The 19,227-nt window shown below is 38.4% G+C and overlaps 1 protein-coding gene across 2 annotated transcripts in view; it reads left to right on the forward strand.

Moving 5' to 3' along the window:
• Nucleotides 1–19,227, forward strand: part of MSH3 (mutS homolog 3) — a 124,168-nt gene that overhangs the window by 3,857 nt on the left and 101,084 nt on the right. For both annotated transcript variants that reach the window (XM_076362797.1, XM_076362798.1), the window contains exons 4-8: nucleotides 2,718–2,930; nucleotides 4,233–4,349; nucleotides 5,849–5,966; nucleotides 7,291–7,436; nucleotides 8,452–8,618. In XM_076362797.1, coding sequence (XP_076218912.1) covers nucleotides 2,718–2,930; nucleotides 4,233–4,349; nucleotides 5,849–5,966; nucleotides 7,291–7,436; nucleotides 8,452–8,618 — 761 coding nt within the window. The remainder of the gene's footprint in view (nucleotides 1–2,717; nucleotides 2,931–4,232; nucleotides 4,350–5,848; nucleotides 5,967–7,290; nucleotides 7,437–8,451; nucleotides 8,619–19,227) is intronic.

The following is a 19,227-nucleotide window of genomic DNA, read 5'->3' on the forward strand; positions in this document are numbered from 1 at the left end:
GGGCTCGCTTTGCTCAGTTTGAAGTATTCAGGTCCTAAAAGGCATCTCGTGGTTTACTGTGGTGGTGTTGCAGGGGGACTCAACTGCTCTTTAACAAAGCTTTACATCTCGCTTTTTGAAGGAAGGAAGTTGTATGAAAGGTTGTACAGTTGCTTTGACCTTCCCTGTCTGAAGGTCATGACCTTAAACTGGGGTGTCTGGGTTGTGTGAACATGAGATCAAAATAAGAATAGTGAAGTGAACAGCTTGTGGCAAGAGATTTCTGTTGTGATAAGGGATTGAGATTACGTAGGTGTAGTCAGAGAACACAGAAAACTGATTCCTTCTCCGTCCCTCTTTTTCAAACCCTTGTCTCTCTGGCACTTCTTATTTCTGAGCCTTTGTCCATCTATTTACATTGACACCAGATGCTGCCCCTGCTAGTTTAATCTATAAATCATACTTCAGTGTCTCTCACAGGTGCTTGAGAACCAATTCTAGATGCTGAAATTATAAAATTTATGTGTTTTACACATGCATGGGGAATATTTTTTCTTTTATCTTAGTGACTTTCTCTTCAGTAACACTGGAGACAGCATGTGCCTGGCATAGGTTGTCAGTTAAAAATGTGTGTGTTACAGTAACTGCAGTAGAAGTGCGTGTTTGGTGACCAAAGGCACGTGCAGCTCTCCCTCCACCAAGCTGTGGGCCTAAGATGGTTGTTTCTGCAGAATTCAGGTTTCTCTTTTTCTTTGAACAGATGTGTTTGTTAATCTTCTGTGTATCAGCTGGTGCAGTATTTCTGCCTTCCTACTCCAAAGTTGGTTTCCAATGCATTATTACTGCTGTGCTTTTTATAGCAGTACTGCCACTGCATATTCATATACTTAGATGCTTGTCACCAAACAGCACTTGGGTCCAGTCAATCACAGGTTGTCTGTGCGATTATGACAGCTGTTAACTCTCCCTTCCTAGATCCTAAGGAAGGTCAGCTTTAACCATGTGCAGAGAGACTCTGCAAGCAAGATGTATGCAAAGTAAAAGTAAAGAGGAATTGTTTCTTACTTAATGTACTTGGGAGGTAGTGAGGACTCATGGCCTACTTGACAAAGCATTACTATCATCTTTCTCTATAAGATACCGACCGAGTCTGTGCTGGCCAGGCAGTCAGGTGGGGAAGGGCTGGCCTGCCTTCCTTGGAATGGCTTATCTTAGATTTTTGTGTTTTGCTTTTTTCTTAGAGTTATAAACTTTTTATGTGAGTAATTTTCTTCTAAATTCCTTGAGCTGCTAACTTACTGCCATCTCAACAATTCAACTTCCATGTGTGTTTTTACTTCTTTTGCTTTCTTTCATGACCTTATTTCACATGCTTTGTCACAACGATTTTCTCTGTAAAATGAGATGAGGTCATAGTGCTGGGCTGGCACAGACCTTGGATCAAAGACCACTGAATCCTTGGGCTGAGGATTTTTCCGTAGAGACATCTAAGCTCCTGGGGCCATCTGAGTTCTAGGCATGGTACAGCTTTGTTTGTGCTGGGCTATGTTGTCTGCTTGTCCAATGGGTCATCCCTTGATTGTGTGCAATTCTGGGAATTTTGCAATTCACAGTTAACAATACAGCTAAGTGTTCTTTTTTTTCCCCATTGTTTTCTGACTGCATTCTTTGTATATTCCCATGACCTAAAGTATATGATTTGTACTATCTCTGCGTTTCTTCTGAGTTACCTCAGTTGCTTCTAAACAGTTTGTTGACTTTGTTCCTCGTAATCTAGATGGGTCAGTTGTTAGAAATTGAAGTTTACTGGGTTTATTTGCAGATACAGAAAATCACAGCACAACCTGATCACTCATGTTTTATATAGTCATAGGCTTTAAAAATTTGTGGAGAGTGTTGTCTTTGTATTTTTTTTTTTTAACCAATTTTATCAGTACTTGATATTGTGATATAAGCGAGGAAGAACTTTGCTGTAAGTGAAGCGCACCTTACCAGTGTTGTTCACTGCACTTCTAAAAGACTGAATCCATCACCCTGCTTACAATACAGAACAAAACGAAGTTGTAGAGCTGAAGTTGCTTGGCTAGCATAAGCTACATAATGTCATTGCAAATGACAAACCACAGAGAGTGGGCTCAAAGCCTTAACTGTTAAGGGTTTCAGAAACTATAATATACATTTTCTGTGTTTAAGAATGAATTATTTTGGGAGCTTATGTAGGAAGGGCAGACTGGAGAAGAAATAAGATTTTCATGCTTGAGACATGAACTGAGACTCGTATTGAATCGGTTTATTTCTTGATTTACTCTGGATTTTTGGAACATCATTAATCTCTCTGCGCTGCAGTTTCTCATCTGTAAATTGGAGTGGTAATTCATACTTATTTTTATGTCTGGCCACTTTAGACTGCCCAGTCTTTGCAGCCTGCATGTCTCTTGATCTGCGTTTTGAGAGCTCATGATACAATAGGGATCTGATTTCAGCTGAGATGTCTAAGGACTGTTGTAAAGCAAGTTGACTAACTGATGCAGAATCTTTGACTTTTATGACTTTTAATTCCTTTTAATTCCAAATAAACTGTATTCTGTATATCCTACTTTAATAGTCTTGCTGCAGTTCTTGGGGCTATTTAGTGCAAGAATAGTCTTTAGCTCTATAGTCAATGTGAGTCAAGGTCTGCAGGGGCGATTGATTTATTTGATGATTCCTAACAATACTTTTCCATCTTTTATTTACAGGAGGAGTTACGCTGTGATCTTAGTCAGTTTTCTGCATCTCTTAAGTCTTATGAAAATACTCAAAATATTTCAGATACGAATCTTAATAAGAGAACCAAAACCATTTACACTCCACTAGAACTTCAATTCATAGAAATGAAGAAACAGTATAAAGATGCTGTTTTGTGTGTGGAATGTGGATACAAATATCGCTTCTTTGGAGAAGATGCAGAGGTAATTTTTGCCAGGGTTAAGGAGAGATACTTGCATTATGTTAGTGTTGTACTAGGCCTATGGCCACTTCCAGAAAGGTTTTTTGGGGGCATGAATTTCCTGGGGTCTTCTAATACTTGAAATCAAGATAAAAATCTCTGCATGCTTAAATTGAAGACTATCCATTATGCATGCACTTTTTACCAAAATAGTGTTTGTTATTTTGTAATCATAGGGTAGAGCTTGCTATCCTGCATATTGAGAACTTAAGATGAGGTCCTAGAATAATTACTTGGCAGAGTTAAAGTTGAAACACTTTCAGAGATGAATTCTCTCTCATGGCCCAAAACTCTACTAGGAGTATTTCAGTTTAGAAGACAGTGGAGCAAGTGGTGTGAAAGTAGGTGAGTATAGCCTGGGTGCAGAGAGCATCTTGGATGTATGTTCAGGTGCGGCACCTACACATGCCAGATCTGTAGGAACAGGAGAGTACTTTGCAACAAACATAATTTTATAGTGACGGTTCATAAATAGTTCTTAATGATTTTTTCCATGATCTGTCCCAAAAATCATTGCTACCAATTTAACCTTTGATCTGTGCTATTTCCACACTCAAGACCAGTGAGAAACTTTGCTTAGTTACTGGGAACTAATTTTCCTGATCAACTTTGTACTGTGCAGTTTTTCTACTTGTTTGTTGCTGCACTTACAGTCCAAAAATAGAAATATACTATGCAGGTACAGAATTCAGTGTTTGACTGCAGTTTCTGCTTAAGATGACTTTACCGAGTCAGTGAACACCTACCTTTTTGACAAGGGGCAAAAAAGCAAATGCAAATCATACGTTATAATGTTGCATTTTAACAAGTGTTATTACTCTTTTTCTATGAAGTGTTTAGTTTCCACTGCTGTTTGATATTGATTTTTTGGTATTTTAATTGATTAGCTAGCTTAATACCATCTTTATAACCAAAATTAAAGTAACTCCATTCTTTCTGCATTTTTGGTGTTGTGAAAATTATTTGACCCTTTGAGCTGTGTTGCAGAATCCGTGTGTGTGGTGTAGGTGATTTACCTCACGGTGGTAAAGATCAAGGTGCAGCGTAATAGTCTGACATGTGAAGTCTGTGATACTGAAGCCCCTCTTTGTGACAATATGCTGGGACAGGAAGGTGGAGGGGCCCAGCTTTCTGGGCCTTTTCCTGTAATGTTTTTTTTTGACAATGGGCTTTTAGTTGTAGTTGTGCATCAGTGTTGTCATAGAGGTGAGCTCCTGTATTGCATTTTGAACTATTGGCTGACTCGTCTTCTTGTACTTCACAGATTGCAGCTAAAGAACTAAACATTTATTGTCATCAGGATCATAACTTTATGACTGCCAGTATACCGACTCACAGACTGTTTGTCCATGTGCGGCGACTTGTAGCAAAAGGATATAAGGTTATCCCTGGCTTTTATTAAATGACGTTAAGTACTGAATAGCACTGAAATAACTTGCACTTATTGTACCAAAGTCTTATTTGAACCGATAAGTGGGAATCTCCTTATCACCTGTATTTGCAATTAAAATGGCTAACTTTTCTTTGTTTCAATTTTTCTATTGTGGTGAGTGTTGTGAAATTTAAGTAGTTTCAAGCTTCCTCTGTTGTACAGAAAAGTATCTTCATGTTTTCTAGAACAGTTCTAGAACAATTTTTTCTCTCAGTTTTTTATTAAGCCATTGAATCTGATAAAGAGAAATTTGTATATTTGCTCTCTTTTATTCTTCTTCACATCCTTGTTTTTCTTATCCCAGCCCATTTTTTTTTTTTTCTCTTTTCCTTCCTATTGTTGATCCCTGTAATTCTTTGGCTTTCTGTTATACCCCTTTGGTTTTTTTCTGCTTATGAGAAAAGGACTGGTTGAATTTAAATTGATTGCAGCAACCATTCTCTGGCAAGTGGTGAACTCCGGCTAAATTGTTTCAAAATAGGACAAGTGTCGTGGTTTAACCTCAGCCGGCAACTGAGCACCACACAGCTGCTCGCTCAACTCCTCCCCACCCCTGGTGGGATGGGGGAGAGAATCGGAAGAGTAAAAGTGAGAAAACTCGTGGGTTGAGATAAAAACAGTTTAATAATAGAAATAAAATAATAGAAATAAAATAATAGAAATAAAATAATAGAAATAAAATAATAGAAATAAAATAATAGAAATAAAATAATAGAAATAAAATAATAGAAATAAAATAATAGAAATAAAATAATAGAAATAAAATAATAGAAATAAAATAATAGAAATAAAATAATAGAAATAAAATAATAATCATAATAATAGTAATAGAATATACAAAGCAAGTGATGCACAATGCAATTGCTCACCACCCGCCGACCGATGCCCAGCCAGTCCCCGAGCAGCGGCCCCCCCGGCCAGCTTTCCCCAGTTTATGTACTGAGCATGACGTCCCATGGTATGGAATGTCCCTTTGGCCAGTTGGGGTCCGCTGTCCTGGCTGTGCCCCCTCCCAGCTTCTTGTGCACCTCCAGCCTTCTCAGTCCGGTAGAGCACGGGAAGCTGAAAAGTCCTTGGCTAGTGTAAGCACTACTTAGCAACAACTAAAACATCAGTGTGTTGTCAACATTGTTCTCACCCTAAATCCAAAACACAGCACGGTACCAGCTACTAGGAAGGAAATTAACTCTATCCCAGCTGAAACCAGGACAACAAGAAGCACGGGGGGGAGAAGTTGAGAGGGCAGTTAGAAGTGGATAGAGCGTAAGGAAAAGGAGTGCTTTATGGTCTCATTAGTAAGATTGATGCTAGCCTCTACCCTTCCTGCTCAGCTTTAATGATGCACTTGCAGTTTGCACATCTTAAAAGATAACCAAATTTATAAAATAATAAAAAAAAATGATTTATTATCAAAGAGCTAACCTTCCTTCTTGTCTGTGTGCCTGTAGGTTGGAGTAATAAAGCAAATGGAAACTGCAGCACTGAAGGCTGCGGGAGAAAATAAAAGCTCTGTCTTCAGCCGGAAACTGACTGCTCTCTACACAAAGTCTACGCTTATTGGAGAAGATATCCTTTTCAAATAAATTTGGTTTCAGACTCTAATCTATGGTGTATGAGAGGCCATAATTCTAGTATTATCACCTAGGTGGAACATGAGTAGCCAGTGGCCGACATAAGAGTGGCAGCAGGAAATAAAGTTCGTTTAATTTTCTGTTGTGGTAAAACATCGTGCTGGCTTTATAAAGAATTTAATCTCTTCAGGGCTTTAGGTTTGTTGTGAAACAGCAGAGCTTGTGTTTACTGTAGTTTCTTTCTGAAGTCAGAGAGTGGACTTCCCAAGTCTACAGTGTTCTGTAGGTCTTGTCTTCAACTAGGTGTTTCACCAGATTAGGAATACATAGCATTAGTGATTCAGGAGGGTGTGAAGGAGGAATTGGCTATTTGGTGTCAACAGTTTGCTTTAGGTGAAAAGAAGGTGATAAAATCAATGGACTGTTAAAAATCTGGCCGGGTAATTAGCTCCTGACTGTTGTAACAAAGAAAATGCAAAAATGAGATAGAAACAGCTTTTAACCAGTGAAGTTATTTTCTTAATTTCTTTCCTTCCAGTTTTTGTTTTCCTGTCTCCTGCCTTATCTACCTCATGTTTTTTTCTTTAATTTCTCAAACTCGTACTTACTAGATACCAAGAGCTAAAAAGATTGTTAGACTAATGCCTGTGAGGTTGCGCTTAAGGAGTAGATCAGAGAAGCAGATAACACAGTCCTGAGATTTTGTCAGAAAACTTCTGGTGTACTCACAGACTCTGTTATAATGGTTGGCAAACTCGGTGAAAGCAGGCTCAGCAGTATGACCCAATCTGGTGGATAGATACGCGGAAAGCTTTCAATGCAGCTAACCTAATGGTTCTGCTAAGATGTAGACTTCTGTTTAACTCAGGGTATTGCCTGCTTTTCCGTTGCTGCATACCTAGTGCGTTTATTTTGTTCTGTTAGGTGCATGTGGTTTGTGGATATGAAGTCAAAATGACAAGGTGGAGCAGCCCATGTGCAGAATCAGCTGCTGGTTTAACTTTTGACATAGCTGTTCTTGCCTGAATGGGGAGACCCACAGACATAGTCAAAGATGGCCTTTGCATGAGCTGATGAAATCTGTGCATCGTGTAACTGCCTGTCCTGTGAAGACAACCACTGGTTTCAGTCCTCATGCTGACAGTCATCTGAAGTTCACTAAAATCTTAATAGGAGTCAAACTAATGAAAGTCAAGCAGACCTTTAGTCTAGAAAGCCCAACACAAAATCCAGTTCAGAAGGACTTAATCTGGAAGGACCTATGAATAATCCACCAAAACCTGTGTATTATGGGTTGTTTTTTTTTTAACATTTGTTACATGTGAACCCTTTGCTGAAGCTAGATGATTCTGTAGATGTTGAAGAGGTAACCATAGATGTCCCTGATAACTACCTCCTCTGTATCTGTGAAAATGGAGAAAACTTAAAAGACAGGAAGAAAGGTGACATTGTTATAGGCATTATGGTAAGTTAGTTTCACAGGGGAATCAGTATTTTAGGGTTTGTGGGGGGGGGGGGGTTTGGGTTGTTTTATTGGTGTTTTTTCTGTTTTTAGAGGTGGGTGGTTATCTTCTTAAATTCATGATTGTTCTGTTGTTTAGATTTTTTTGGGGTGTGGGTTTTTTTTTCTTTTGGCAGCAAGGTGCAGTTTAGGTAAGATATCATCTGTGTGTGAATGTGATGGCTGAAAACTACAGAAAAGGTTTGGAGCTGGTAGTTGAATATTCCTGATACTGTTTTTGCTGCCATATCACTTGAAAACATAGCTGTGTTTTAACAAAATACAGGGAAATTGTTAGTTCAGATGCTTTACTAAGTTTAAAGTTTAAATATTTTTAGGGTCAGTATTTTAAAGCTTGTGAGCACTTTTTTCCTCTACAAAATACTGTTCTTTACGGGAAGAGACTTACGCTTTTTTACAGTTTACACTTGATATTTGTATTCTTTTTTATGGTGAAGATTAAAACCGGGATTGTTTAACTGGCAAAACACAGTGATAACTGAAGCCCAGCCTGCTGGTAGTTCATTCATTTAAAAGCATCTTGATTGTGCTTGTATTTGAATGTCACACTGCAGCTGGGAGAGAACAACAAAGGCATGTGCTAGAATGACAGTTTCCAGGCTGAATTGCATCTACCTTCCATAGACTTCCAATTATATAGAATAGAATTCTATTGCCTATTAATAAAAGTTGAGCAGTGATGGACTGATGATAACAAGAGCACATTTACCATTTTAAGGTATTATTATCATTTACCAAGACAAAATTGTGATAGTCTTTTGAAGTTATTACCATATTATAGATTTGAAAAACACCATTATATTTTTTGATCTGCCACTTCAACTAAGCATGTGGGTGCTATATAATTTTGTGCTATAAACCATAAATTTTCTTTTCTGGCTTAACAATTTGAGTCATTGGAACACTCCCTGAAAATTTAAATATTCAATTCATTTTTTTTTTTTATTTTATTTGACAGGCAATCCAACCAACTACCGGAGAAGTAATTTTTGACAGTTTTCGGGACTGTGCATCTCGCTTGGAATTAGAGAGTCGGGTTTTGCGCCTGCAGCCAGTTGAAATAATACTTCCATCTAGCTTGTCAGATCAGTCGGAAAAGCTCATCAGCAGTATAACCTCTATGAGGTATGTTCTATGGGGATTTTGTTGTTTGGGTTTTTTGCCTTTTTTTTTTAATTACAACATAGCTATTGATGGAGTTTAGATCCAGAAGCAAGCATGGATGTGTAGTTCTGTAAAGGCCCATTTCAAAATGGCTGTAGTTTGCTGCTGGGTTGAAAATTCACCAAATCCCACTGAGTTCTGGGCACTCATTCTTACATTGTATTTAGACTGAAATTCATGGCTTCTGTCTCAGGCCTATGAAAGATTTACGCACCTAAACATTTGGTGTTTTCATTTAGATTGTCTTGCTCCCACCTCCCGATCATGTGATCTGTTGGATTTATTTCAGAGCTCATGCACTTATCTTTGGGATCTGAAAGTGGTGTTATGTGGCCATTTTCCTTGTTTGTTGTAGTCTTAAGATCTCTAAAAGGCATGAAAGTTTTTTTCTATTAATGTGGATAGGCGTAGAAAACCTTTGCAACTGGTATTTCATTCTGTTTGTCCCATTACACTATCTTGAACTTGGATACAGACTTGGAAGCATTATGACTAATCATCTGTTTATATTTTGAGTTCTCTTTGTGTATTTCAAGAATAAATGTTACATGTTTTCTATATCAGTTTTACTATGGAATAAAGCCAGAATAAGATGTAATTTGTAGGATGATAAATGAAGGATAAAGCAATCCTCTGAACATATGTGGTGAACTTGCAAAATCTTGCAGATGCAATTTGTGTGAGAAAATACCAGTTTTTCACTTTTTTTTTTTTTTTAAACCATGCAGCTCTGGGCTGTAGGGAACTAGCTTAGAGCTTGGCATGTCCATTTTGAATGAACTAGTCAGAAAGGATAATATTTTTCTTTCACATGTTAACAAAACTGGAGCTAAAGAAAGCCTAAGAAAAATGAATGTATTATATAGGCAAAGTTTTGTATTTGGGGGGGGATGATACAAATATCATCACCTCCCATATTGTAAAGATAGGCAAATGCATCACAGTCACATGGATGGTTGCCACCTGACAGACACTCAACTCTGTACCTTGACTACCTCACTTAAACTCTGTCCAAGTCGTCATCTTGTAGCTTCCTCTAATGCTCCAGACGGCTGAGCTGCTTAGTCAGTCTGCTCCACAGGCATTGTTTCCCCACCTGCCAGTGTAATCCTTCTTCATCCCCTTTTATTAAAAGGGAATTTTTATTAAAAAAAAAAAAACAAAACATGAAGTGGTGGATAGGCAGTCATCAGGAAAAGCTGATTTTGTGGCACATTATAGGAACTTGCACAAATGTTGCTGTACTCAGCTATCAAGCTTTCAAGGGCACGTGTATAGAGAGGCAAGACTGAGAGGAGGGACTGAAAACATCTGATTTGGTGTTAGGGATCTTAAGAAAATGTGGCTTGTGCAAGTGCTGTATTCATCATCATTCAGTGGTGTTGTCACGCTTAGGCTTGTAGTGAAGCGTGTTCTTGTCATACTAGGGTCTTCTCTTCCCTCAGCTCATGTATGAACTGCGAAGCCATAAGGAGCTGAAAAGCTCAACTCTAATTAGATGTACTAAGCAAGCAATAGCAATGTATTTCCTGGCAGTAAAATAGTTTGTTAAGACTTGGGCAGATAAAATACCAGATTAGGAAGTAACAAACCTTTTCCGGTTGCCAACAGATGTACATTTTTGCCTTGCTAATCCTTTTACTTTGCTAACTTTCTCTTTTGCATATCAATTCCATAGGAGTATATAAAAAATATTTCTTAAATATACCATGATGAAAATTAACAGTTCTTATTTTTGTTTGTGTGTTTTGGTTTTTTTGTTGCTGATGTTGTGCACTGACAGTTTTGTGGAATCCAGAGGAAGGTAAAATGATGTAATAAACCGACAAAGCAAGTGCATTTTTCAGAACCAAGTATTTTAGTTGTGCATTAAGGTAATTCTGATGCAGGCTTGAGAGAGTGATTGTATTTTTTTCTTTTTTTTTTTTTTGTGCACAGCTGAGAATGTTAGTAAGTAACTTCTCATTTCTATTAAGAACAAAAAATACCAGCCATTAGCTGATTCTGTGAACAGATATTAGTTTGTAGGTTTTTTCCCCTTTCTGGTAATTTACTAGGCAGCTCTCCAGCCTAAATGTCCTTAATTACGTGGGAGTGGTAAAAATAAAACACATCACTACACTTCAGTAGCCTTATTTCAAAACCAATTCTTCATGGATTTTTTTGTATCAAAGATTTAACCACTAGAGGGCTCTGAAGTATTTAATATTAATTTGAGTGGTTCCAATATGCTGCTCTTGTGCTTTTAACTAGGCTGCAGTTTTTATATAATTGCTTTTATACAGGCAGTAGCTTTATGTTAATGAATATTGAGTGGTCTGAAGTATTCATTTTTGGTTATTGTGCATTACCTGGTAACTTAATTCTTTGTCTGCTCTTTTCTAGTAACTCCTGATGAGAATCATCCATTAGCTGGGAAAGGTTTCATTGCTCTAATTTTTTGAAGACCTTTTTGGCTAAAACCATGGGAACTAGGATCTTGTGTTTTAAGAAAGTTCCTCATCTTTTTGTGTATTTGTAATGCAGTGGAAAACCACTGAATTTATAAAAACAGGGTACAGATGGGAGAGAAAAACAGTCCCAGGAGGTGTACGGTTTGGAGTAGTCAGGGGCAGAGAAGAGAAGGGTCTTTCTGCTCACTGCGTGCCCATGTCACGTAGGAATTGCACCAGGGGTTGTCTGAGTAACTCGGGGGATGATTTGGTTTTGGATGTTACATATTAGAACTTCGCACTAAGCCACCAAGGTGATGTGGCCTAGGTCTCCTCCAGCACAAAGAGTGTGCTGATGGTTATTAAAAAAATTAAAATATTTAGTCCAGATAGATCACTGCAGCTTTATGAGAGCAGTCGTAATCTGGTTATATTGACAGAGTTGAAAGTATCTGTGTGCTTTCCTTCAATTTGTATCTCTTTTTTTTTTTTTTTAAATATACAGAGACCAAATGTGAATATTATATACTGGTGTACATGTCTGTCTGCCTTTAATCTACAAAAATAAAACATACATTATGTATGTATTTCCTCCTTACAGAATGCTGTGCTTCCCTCTTCCTATTCTCTTCTTGTTGCCATCACAGCTATGTCCAGGCTCAGCTATGCCATTCACAGTGGTGCTTCTATTTTGGTATTGTGCACGTTTTCACAGCTGAATTTACATCAAAGGAACACCTGTCACAGAAGGGAAAAACAGTTGAGTGGCAGGGTGCTGCTGTTCTAAAATTGTTTTTATCAGAAACAAGAGCCAAATAAGTCACCAGAAAGGTTTTAGTGTTTTAATCTGGTTGACAGTCACGAAGATCTACTACTTAAGCCTAAGGAGTACTTCATTATGGTAGAAATTATCTCTGTGGATGAATGTAAAATAGTTGTAAAGAGTTTTGAGTCAGAAATGAAAGTGCAAATAAAATACACAATGGAAAGTGGCCTCTTCACTTTTCAAGCTTTATGCAGTACAGTGTTAGTGAAAAGTTTGCTTATCCTGCAGATCAGTGGAGAAAATGGTTTCACACGTTAATACATGGCTGTAAACTGGGTCTCGTGATAGGAAGATTGAAGCAGATTTTACAGTAAGTTAATAAATGACTGAAGCAGCAGCAGAGCTGTTTTAAGAACTGTCTAAAAGCAGCAGTTTGAGCTGTGCCCAAGAAAGCAGTTGGCGGTGTAAGTGGAAGATTTGGTCCTGGTTTTGAAATTCTCCATGGCTAAGTTAGGCATGGACATTAATGTAATGAGCAGTGAGCAAAGCTGAATGCTACTGTAGTAAGATTACTTAGCTGTATTATTTGTTCATACAGTGGAGTTTTAATTCAGTTAGTACGAAGCCAGTTTAGTTAAATTGCATACTGGGGGGGGGGAGGCGAATCTGAGCCTTATTCAATAGGTATTTTACCACTGATTTAAGTGAAGTTAGACTCATCCATCTTTTTGTAAAGATTTCGCTTAACCATTTGGATTACAATCTGGTGTTTACCAACCTGACTAAGCTTTAAAAAATAGTTTAACTTGTGGTGTAGATTTGTGTTACAAGTTACAAACTTTCCCCTTTGGTAATTTAAAACTCATGGAAGCAAATGTGTTGAAATGTGTGGCATGGTTTCACGTTCGTTTGGTTCTAGCATGTTGCTGTTTCAGGTGGTAAATGAAATGCTTCTATTGCCAATGTTATGATAGACATTGTCCATAAAATTAATGACTAGAAAGTACTATTCAAGGACACTGAACTGGAGGTCAGTTTTGGTGGAGAGCCTGCCTTCAAAAGCAAAGCGTAAGTTAAAAGTAGGTTATGGAAACTGGTTCAGAACAAACTGTTCTGGTGGGTAGTGTTCTGTTCCCGAACAGTTAGTAACATCTGTTTGCAAATGCTGGCCTGGCTGGAGGAAAATCTTTTAACACTTTCAGTTTCCTTCTTTCTAGAAAACCAGGAAAACATCCTTGCCTTCAAAAAATACATATGTTTTTACAGGAGAACACTGTGTTTTGTACTGCAGGCTCTTCCTAGTCAAGGGTCAATACCCATCCTCCTTGACGTATTGGCTGCTTTAAAAGTTGGCCTGTACTGGTCTTCCTGAAATCGTTTTTGAGGCTTCTATCCATTTTGGTTGTTCTTGCTCTTCTCATGTGGCCCTTTTTTGTTTCATTGAAAAATGTGGTACTTCTATCCAATGCATCTTAAGAGTGCCGCAGTGCTCCTCTTTATATTTTTGCCATTTGCCCTTTTTTATGTGAACGCTGGTAATGTTTTATTCTGTAGCATTCTTTGACACTGTGTAAAAACACACTGATCACAAGTACTTCACTTTCAACTCCAAAGCATTATTTCACCCAAGTCTGCACTGTTTTGTTTTTTTTTACACATCTTGTTTGATGTCTGGCCAACAATCTAAAATCAGGATGGTACGATAACTAACCTCGTGTCTATGCCCACAGATTTTTCACTTTATTCTGTTTGCAGAGCATAATGTCTTCCTCCTATTAGCTTTGACCTGTAATCTGGGAGGCAGTTTTGACACAACCTCCATCATGCGCTGCTTTGTTTAGGCTGTAGCTAGGTCTGCTACTTGTTCCCTGTAATATGTCTAAGATTTTTTTCCTTCTGATTATGGCATTCAGGTTTGTGTTTTCGCTTGAGTACTGCAATATTGCCTTTGGCTTGGAGTTTGCTCCCTGGAATTCCCTTCTCTCTCAAATCCATTGAGAACTAAAATCATCCTGCCTGCTCACTGGTATGATCAAATTATTCCTGGGCTGAATCCCTTAAGTAGCTGATCCTCCATCATTACATGCAATGCAGGCTTTCTTCCTTGTGTTTAAGGACCTCTATAACGTTTCAAGCTCTTTCTGTTTACATTAAGTCAGTGCAGTGCTGATACCCCTCTGTTTTAGCAGTGACTTCTTCCTTTAACGTCGTATCAGTTGTGGTCTCTTGGGTACCTGTATTGCTCCACAGGTGTGTTACTCTAGTTTCAGCCCTGTCATGATCTCTTACCAGCCCAGAGCATTAGCTGTGGCATAGCCGGTGGTGATATTTGACTGCTGGTTGTTTGCTTCTTGTCATCCTGCCCCCCGATTGTACTTTATCAGAAATCAAGAATAAGAGATGCCTTTTGGCTTTTTTTGTTTCAGTATGTGTGGTGCTGTAGTAGAATATAGCAGTGCTTTGGATTACTTGAAATGGGAAGTACAACTGTCTTTATAAGTTAAGTTGTAAAGGGTATAGGAGTGAGCTATAGCTGATTTATTGCATGCATTGGTCAATAGTGCTATTCATTGCTAATTGCTCTCATGGATAGAGTTGTGGATTTATGTCATCAGTCAAGGAGTAGAAACTCAGCTGAAATGAACTCAGTGAAGTCTTCTAAATGAAAATAAAATGCTTTTAATTTTTGGATCTTTATATGTAGCTGATGGTTGCTCCGATCAGAGGATGCGTTCATATACTTAATGCTGAGTTTTTAAAAGGGGTAGCAGTTACGTGCATATATTTATGTAGCTCAGCTCATAAGGTTTGTAGGTGAGCAAGGACGAGAAGCTTGTAGTGGCAAAAACAAGACACCAAATGGTTACAGTGAGAGTAAAGTGTATTGCAAATGAAATTACTGAACAGAGGAGTGAAAAGTATCTAAAGGGTTGGTAATCATAAAAACTAGTGGTTTCATGGTTTGTATAGCTTTTAATATTCCCATGGATTTTTAAGTGAAAGGCAAGCTGTGACAAGCATCTTGAGAATGTTTTGTATAAATGGAAGCTACAAGCAGTTCAATTTGCAGCAGGAAAAAAGCAAGTAAAGTACAAAAACAGCATGTGAGCTATTTTCCGTAAATACAAAAAACAAATGCATCAACTGAACAGATGTTTACTGACTAAAGAGGCTTTTTGCACTGCTAATAATCCAATTCATGGCCTGGGCAACTCAGCTGTATGGAGAGCTGCTTGAAGAATGTTGGTCATGTAGCTCACTTGTTTTGAATAGACGGGGGGGGGGGGAAATCACAACAGTATTATCAAATCATGTAATGACCTGAAAGAATTGTTGGACAGGTTTTTTTTTTTTTATTTAATCTTGCTGCAGTCGTGAAACATGCTGTTCTCAATATCGTAGTTCATTATTGTCTTCTATGGCATTGCAGGTGAGGGAAGCGTCGGGCTTAAATCTCTTTTGATGAATTGCTTATGTGTGAAGTCTACTTCTTTATCTTACCGCCCTTCACAGTTTGGGACACAACACAGGCATATGGCATCCTTTAGATGAAATTACTGTGCCGTTATGCATGCGGAATTGTCACTAGAAAAATGTGGGAAGGCAGTTGCAAAGTACTGTGTCTAAATGCACTGCAGAGCACTTTTCTTAACCTGGGTGGTATCTTGGATAAAAAATGTTAACGTTGCTTGTTACAGTAACAGCTGGCCTTTGCAGGCCTTGACCAGCCGATGTGTTTTTGTAAATTCCTCCAGGCAAAAGTGAAGATATGTGCCCTGATAAGCTTCCCCAGCAGTTCGTACCTGGCTCAAAGGTACATTGTTCTTCATGTGATTGCAAGCAGCATGGAAAACATGCTGTGTTCAGGGTCTGTATTTGTGGCATTTTTGCACTGATTAGTGATAGTCATGGTTTTGGCTTTTTTTTTCCTCTAGTATTTGAGCCAGAAATTATTAAATGAAGAATGATTAAATTGATCTTGATGCTTGTGCAATTTCTTACTGTCAAAAAATTAACTTTTTAATTAGGGAAAAAAACTGCCTTATTGAAAGAAGCAGGGAAATGGAAACTTCAAAGCATTTGTTTTGGCACCTATTTGATTTATTATTTATAGGATAGATCAGAAACGGCAGGAGGTGACATGTAAGTAATTCTACTTTTTGTTGTCCTCTCTGGTCGTTATGATGTTACTTGCTTATTTCTCTCAGTATATATTTATATACCGTTGACTTTTCACAGCAACTGTCGAAGTTTCTCAGGCAGGGAAGGGTGCTGAAGCTCACAGTTACAAACCCAGATGGGAGCCTGGAGCTCTACACCTCTGTCCTCCAGGAGGTGGCACTACCATGCTGGAGCACTGCTGGTCCTGGTCCTAGGGAGGGAGGGGATGAAAGCAAGCTGTTAGTAATAACTAATTTTCCCTAGACATCTGTGAGGAAAAGAGTTGTGGTGCATTAGGTGACTTGGTAGAGAATGGTAATAAATTCCCAAGTTCCATAATCCTAATTTGAAGTAACAATTCTCATTTACATTTGAAATTTTTTCAACTTGAGATAGAGAACATTGCTTTAATAAAAAAAAATTCAGATAACCCAAATGGCATTGTTATTCTGATGTGATTCGTATTAGTAATTTAATTTCCAGTTTTCAGATAATGCAATTGTCATTCAAAGAAGCGAACATTTACCAATGGACGTTTGCTCTGCTGATAAGCTAGTATAGATGTTAAACGTATTGGAGGTTTTCATGATAGAGCAGGTGATTATATCTGACAGGCTTGTGTAAATTGGAGGGTTGTACAATTGTTGTCAGTATAGCAACTGCATACTGTACTGAGGTGAGAAGAGGGAAGGGATGCACACATGCACACACTTAAAACTGGAAGTTGTCTCACCTATATTAAAGTACAGATATAAATGACTTGCAAAAGTGTTGAATGTCCCAGTAACTAACTGTACAGATCCTAGGGAGTGCTTGGGTCTTTACAGTAAACCAGCCACTTCTTTGTGTGCTTTGAGGTGACCAGAACAAAAGGTAAGTGGCTTTTCTTCTTAAAAATAGCCAAACCCCAAACACAACTGGCAACTCTGTTTGGACTGAAAGTGAGTTTTGAATGAAAGTAAAATCCTTTTTGAAGGATCCAGTTACATCAGTACTTTGCTGTTGTAACTCCAGTACTCTAGGCTGTCCTGCATGTTGGCTGGTCCATGGTAACTTCCAGTGTGCATGTTCAGTGTTTTAAATGTGAAGGTAACTTGTCTGTTTTCATCCAGAGGTAATCTAAATGGACTTCTGTAAGGGTAAATGCATGTGTACAGTTTGATCTATTGTGGTGGGGCTAACATACTATGAAGCAGCATATGTATGTCTGATACCAACTCGCTCTTACAACCGGCACATCAGTTGCGTGTTTTCCTTTGTTCCAGATATCACTGAAAGTGTTGCAGTAACCTGCAGCTAGAGTGCACGTATTCAAATGGAGAAGGACTCTTAAGCTCTTACAGCTGGCATGCAAATTTTAAATTTTTTTTAATAGCCTATGGATGTTTGGTGGTATATTTGTTAAAGTCCTAGCATTTTTTTTAATAATGACTTCTTTTCTGTAATTTATTCTTCTTTGAAGTTGCCTTGGGACATAAACCTTTCCCTGTGAAACAGTGGCATCATGGATACCTTAGACGTGTTAATTTCTCAGCCGTTACTTCTTCCCACATTTCCTTCCCTCATTGTTAGTGCTAGGAGTTAGAATCTCAGCAATTTTGATCAAAACAATGTAGTGATGTGAGTGAGACGAGTATGGGAGGAAGAAAGACTGAAACTGTCTGCATGTTTGACATGCAGGTAGCAGTGATACTAGAGTGAGGAGAATAATTCTCTTGTAATGGTGGTTCCCAACCCCTCCTTAGTTAGGGAAGAGAGAAGGGCCATGAATATATTTGTTTTTCATAAAAACAGAATGTATTCATTTTCTTAATTTTGAAGAAAATGAAACTGAAATGGGTTTTTATGTCCCATCAATCTACCAAACTGAAAAACGGAACAAGCTTTATCTTTCAGGCTATCTTTAACAGTTTAATTTTGTGCTTGACTGCCTTACAACATTTGTCTCTCTTTTAACAGATGTTCTTTTTGATGTATGGTATAGGTAAGATGCTTTCAGTAAATTAGAGCTGTGAAGAGTATACTTTAAGCATGGACTCTTCCTCTAGGAATTTGGAATAGTAAAAATGATTGTTAGAAATTTGTACTTAAGTTTGCTTCTAAATTTACATGGATATTTTCTGAGTTCTTAATGAAGAATTTGAAATCATTGCTATAGTAATTAACTCTTCCAGTACAAAGCTTAGTAATACAGTATTTTTTAATGTAAAAAGGTTTCATGTATGTATATTTGCTTTCCATTTACGTGAAAGAATCATTCTGCAGAGGCAGATGGATGTACTTAAAAACAATTTCTAGCAAATATACTTTAATCTGTTCCTGTCTTATGTTGTGCCTGTCTCTCTTGCTTCTTGTCAGGTGGAAGATAACTGTCTGCCCCTCCATCCCTTCTGCCTATTCTTTTACAACTATGCTACCTGCTTTCTTGAGTCTTTGCCACTTCCTCGTGTCTCTGCCCTTTTGTTTCCTGTATCAAGGGTGCCCTTGTCCCCATCTCCAGCAAGATTTCAGGCACTCCTTGCAACAGACTGCTTGGTACTGTTCTTTCCCTCTACGTATCCCCATACAAGGTAATGGCTGACAGGGACCTTAAGAAGGAGAGAGAAGCAGCAGGTCCTCAGATAGCATCCTAGGGAGGACACAGGTCAGACCCTTCTACCTTTCTTCATCTTTCACGTATGCTGGTGAAGTGCAGGGTTCTGAGAAGGAAGGAGAACTTTCCTGGACAGCTTCACTGGGTTTTTTGTACTTCACACCATCTCACTGCATGTCTTACACTGCTTTTGGGCTATGCATTTCCCTTTTTACTAAACATCTCTTGTTAGGGCTTGAGGAAGAACCAAGAGAACACTGTGAAGAGCAAGGTGGTATTCATAGAATCATAGAATAGTTTGGGTTGGAAGGGACCTTTAAAGGTCATCTAGTCCAACCCACCTGCAATAAGCAGGGACATCTTCAACTAGATCAGGTTGCTCAGAGCCCCCTCCAACCTGCCGTGGAATGCTTCCAGGGATGGGGCATCCACCACCTCTCTGGGCAACCTGTGCCAGTGTTTCACCACCCTCAGTGTAAAAAATTTCTTCTTTCTATCTAGTCTATATCTACACCCCTTTAGTTTAAAGCCGTTCCCCCTTGTCCTGTCGCAACAGGCGCTACTAAAAAGTTTGTCCCCATCTTTCTTATAAGCCCCCTTTAAGTATTGAAAGGCTGC

The sequence above is a fragment of the Aptenodytes patagonicus genome, chromosome Z (genome assembly GCF_965638725.1).
Source record: "Aptenodytes patagonicus chromosome Z, bAptPat1.pri.cur, whole genome shotgun sequence".
NCBI lineage: Eukaryota > Metazoa > Chordata > Aves > Sphenisciformes > Spheniscidae > Aptenodytes > Aptenodytes patagonicus.